The 3,202-nt window shown below is 34.5% G+C and overlaps 1 protein-coding gene across 1 annotated transcript; it reads left to right on the forward strand.

Moving 5' to 3' along the window:
* Positions 1-630: 630 nt before the first annotated feature.
* LOC143610839 (xyloglucan galactosyltransferase KATAMARI1 homolog) lies at positions 631-2,547 on the forward strand. Its single transcript, XM_077085209.1, has one exon. It carries the CDS (start codon positions 701-703, stop codon positions 2,393-2,395), a length of 1,695 nt encoding a protein of 564 aa, XP_076941324.1. The 5' UTR covers positions 631-700; the 3' UTR covers positions 2,396-2,547.
* The last annotated feature ends 655 nt before the right edge of the window (positions 2,548-3,202 follow it).

Raw genomic sequence — 3,202 nt, forward strand, 5'->3', positions numbered from 1 at the left:
CATTCAATCTAAGATCAATGAACATGATTCCTTCTCACCTTTCTCATTTTTGTTGTCCTTTGTATTTTAACTTTACCCAGCATTCTAGTCCCATGTAAACATTGATATTTACGAGCATTTACAAATTTACACTTATTTATCCATATACAAATTTCATCGTTATTTACTTTTGTTATATATTTTCACCACTTCAATTTTTTATATTTAATTTACTTACTTTAACAAAAATAAAACTAGATAAAAATAATTAAACGATTGCCTTTTTAAACAATAATTTGTTTAAAAAATTCCTATAAGTTTATTAAAATGATGAAAATAATGAAAGAATAGGACATAAAAAAATGAAAAGAAAAATAAAAGTAAAAAGCTATTAAAATGGCATATTTTGTTATTTAGTGGTAAAGAAAAACAGTAAATTTGAAAACTAACGTAAGTTACATAGAATAACAAAATTGTAATTAATGAATAATAATAACATGAAACGTTCAATTTTAAAAGAAAACCATTGTTTTGCATTAACATTTTTTTTTTTGACAAAACAACTATTAAATAAAATAAAAATTCATAAATTTGTGTTTCCTTAATTCCAAATTGACTCGTTCATGCAAACAATCCTATCATCCACCATATTTGTTGCAACTCAACAACCTTTGTATCTAATATTCCGATGACCTAAATAATAATTGTTACATGAAGAAAAATGGACCAAACGCCAAGATGCCGTTGCAAAATATGGCTAGTGCTTTGTGTATTCTTCATATGTTGGTATTTCATGATCCACAATGCTAAATGGTACAATCTATCCACCTTCCAACCCGAAACAAGCCCCGTCGAAATCATCGAAACAACCCAAAAAACCACTCATTCCCAAACCGACAATGAGCCCGTCGACTGGCTTCACGACACGGCTCAATTGCGCGCCCTCGAAAACGAATTGGAACCGATACTTAAAAAGATTAAACCGAAACCGGAGAAGAAGGACAAGGGGAAAGAGAAGAAGAACGAAACGAATGTCGAGAAAGTATCCGAAAAGTTGGGAAAAATTCGGTACCGAAATAGGCGGACGTGTTCGGGTAGGTATATTTATATGTACGATCTTCCGTCGAGGTTTAATGATGATATCCTCGACGATTGCCAGTTGTTTAACAAGTGGCAAAACATTTGTCCATTTATTGATAATAGTGGGATGGGCCCGAATCTCGAGAACCCCCAGAGGGTGTTCTCGAAATCCGGATGGTACGCAACAAATCAATTTATGTTGGAACCGATTTTTCATAATCGAATGAAAAATTACGATTGTTTAACGAATGAGTCATCGGTCGCGTCCGCGATTTACGTCCCGTATTACGCTGGACTCGATGTTTGGAGGTATTTGTTTGATCATAACGTCTCCACTCGTGACGCGTTAGCGATTGATTTAGCCGAGTGGTTACGCGAACAACCCGAGTGGAAGCCGTACGACGGTAAAAACCACTTTATTGTCGCGGGAAGGGTAATTTGGGAATTTCGAAGGGAGGTCGACGAGGACGAGGCGTGGGGGAACAAGTTAATGTTACTACCCGAGTTCAAAAACATGACGACTTTAACGATCGAGAAAAGCCCGTGGCATAGTAACAATTTCGGTATACCATACCCGACATATTTCCATCCAAAAAGCGATAATGATATTGCCGAGTGGCAAGGGAAGATGAGGAGGCACCGGCGAAGAGCATTGTTTTCCTTCGCTGGTGCCCCTCGTCCTGACATGGAAGACTCATATCGGGAGGAGATAATCCAGCAATGTATAGATTCGACAAAATGTCGAATAATACGTTGCTCAAACGAAAATTTAAAATGTTACCAACCAATCGACGTGATGAAACTATTTCAAAACTCGGTATTTTGTCTACAACCTCCGGGTGACTCATTCACCCGTCGGTCAACGTTTGACTCAATCCTCGCGGGGTGTATTCCGGTGTTTTTCAACCCGGGGTCGGCTTACGTGCAATACTTATGGCATTTACCAAAAGAATTCGATAAGTATTCGGTTTTGATCAATGAGGATGATGTGAGGAACAAGAATGTTAGCATTGAACATGTGTTATCTCGGATATCGGCTAGGAAGGTAGCGGAAATGAGGATCGAAGTGATTCGATTGATCCCGACGGTGGTTTACGCTGACCCGAAGTCGAAATTGGAGAGGTTTAAAGATGCATTTGATGTGAGTGTTAGTAAAGTTCTTGATGTTATTGAAAATGTGACAAACAAGACTACAAGTTATGAGTTTGATGAGAGGCTTAGTTGGAAATATTTTTTGTTTGGGTCAGTTGAGAAGCATGATTGGGATCATTATTTTAGGTATTCTATGACACACAAAGCAAAACAGGCAGATTTAGAAGGTAATGAATCAAGATGAAGATGATTAATTTTTTTTTCCTTACTGTAACATGTGTTTTTTTTAGAAGAAGTTTATGTTTCTAGGTTTGTTTATGTGGATTGTTTGATACATTTTTTGATGACTTTTTTTAATAAATCTTTTTTTATTGAGATCATATGCTTAGGCGCAGACAGGCATATTGGATTTGGAAAAAGGTTCGATAATCAATTTAGTATGTTAAATCCTTAGTAATCACATAATAGATTAATCGATGTTTATTATTATGTTTGAAACTATAAAACCATTTGTTGGTATAGGTAGATTAATTTTTATTATTTTAAACTTAATTTATTATTGAAGTACAAATCAAATCGGAACAACCCGTTGGTAATGATTCGGTTTGGTTGGTTACAATTTTCAACGGTCCGGTTTCAGTTTTCGACGGCAAAATACCGTTGCTTACGATTTGACTCACGGTTTAACCATCAAAACCGGGCCACAAATACCTATACATAAAATGTTATTTTTTTATAACTAAAACAAACTATGGCAATACAATACTCAAAATTAATTAGACTGAAATTGACGTTTTTATGGTGCAATTTTTTAAAAAAAATATTAACGTACGAAAAGTTTATGATCGTTTAAAAATCGTGAGGAAAGTTAGGTTAAAAGTGAAATTAAAAAGAGTAGACATGTAAAAGATAGATGTTAAATTTGTAACTATTCGCTAAATTTTAAAAAAATGATTAAAGTAGAGAAACTAAAATTGTAATTATCTTGGATAAATATGAATGTTAAGTGATATTTAAAATGTTATAATGACAACTTTAACTCTCTTTAAAG

The sequence above is a fragment of the Bidens hawaiensis genome, unplaced genomic scaffold, assembly GCF_021521415.1.
Source record: "Bidens hawaiensis isolate Kalapana, Puna unplaced genomic scaffold, B.hawaiensis_p1.1 tig00028291_1, whole genome shotgun sequence".
In the NCBI taxonomy this organism is placed as follows: Eukaryota; Viridiplantae; Streptophyta; class Magnoliopsida; order Asterales; family Asteraceae; genus Bidens; species Bidens hawaiensis.

Coding starts and splice junctions, on each gene's coding strand:
- LOC143610839 (XM_077085209.1), top strand. CDS start 701: ATGGACCAAACGCCAAGATGCCGTTGCAAAATATGGCTAGTGCTTTGT.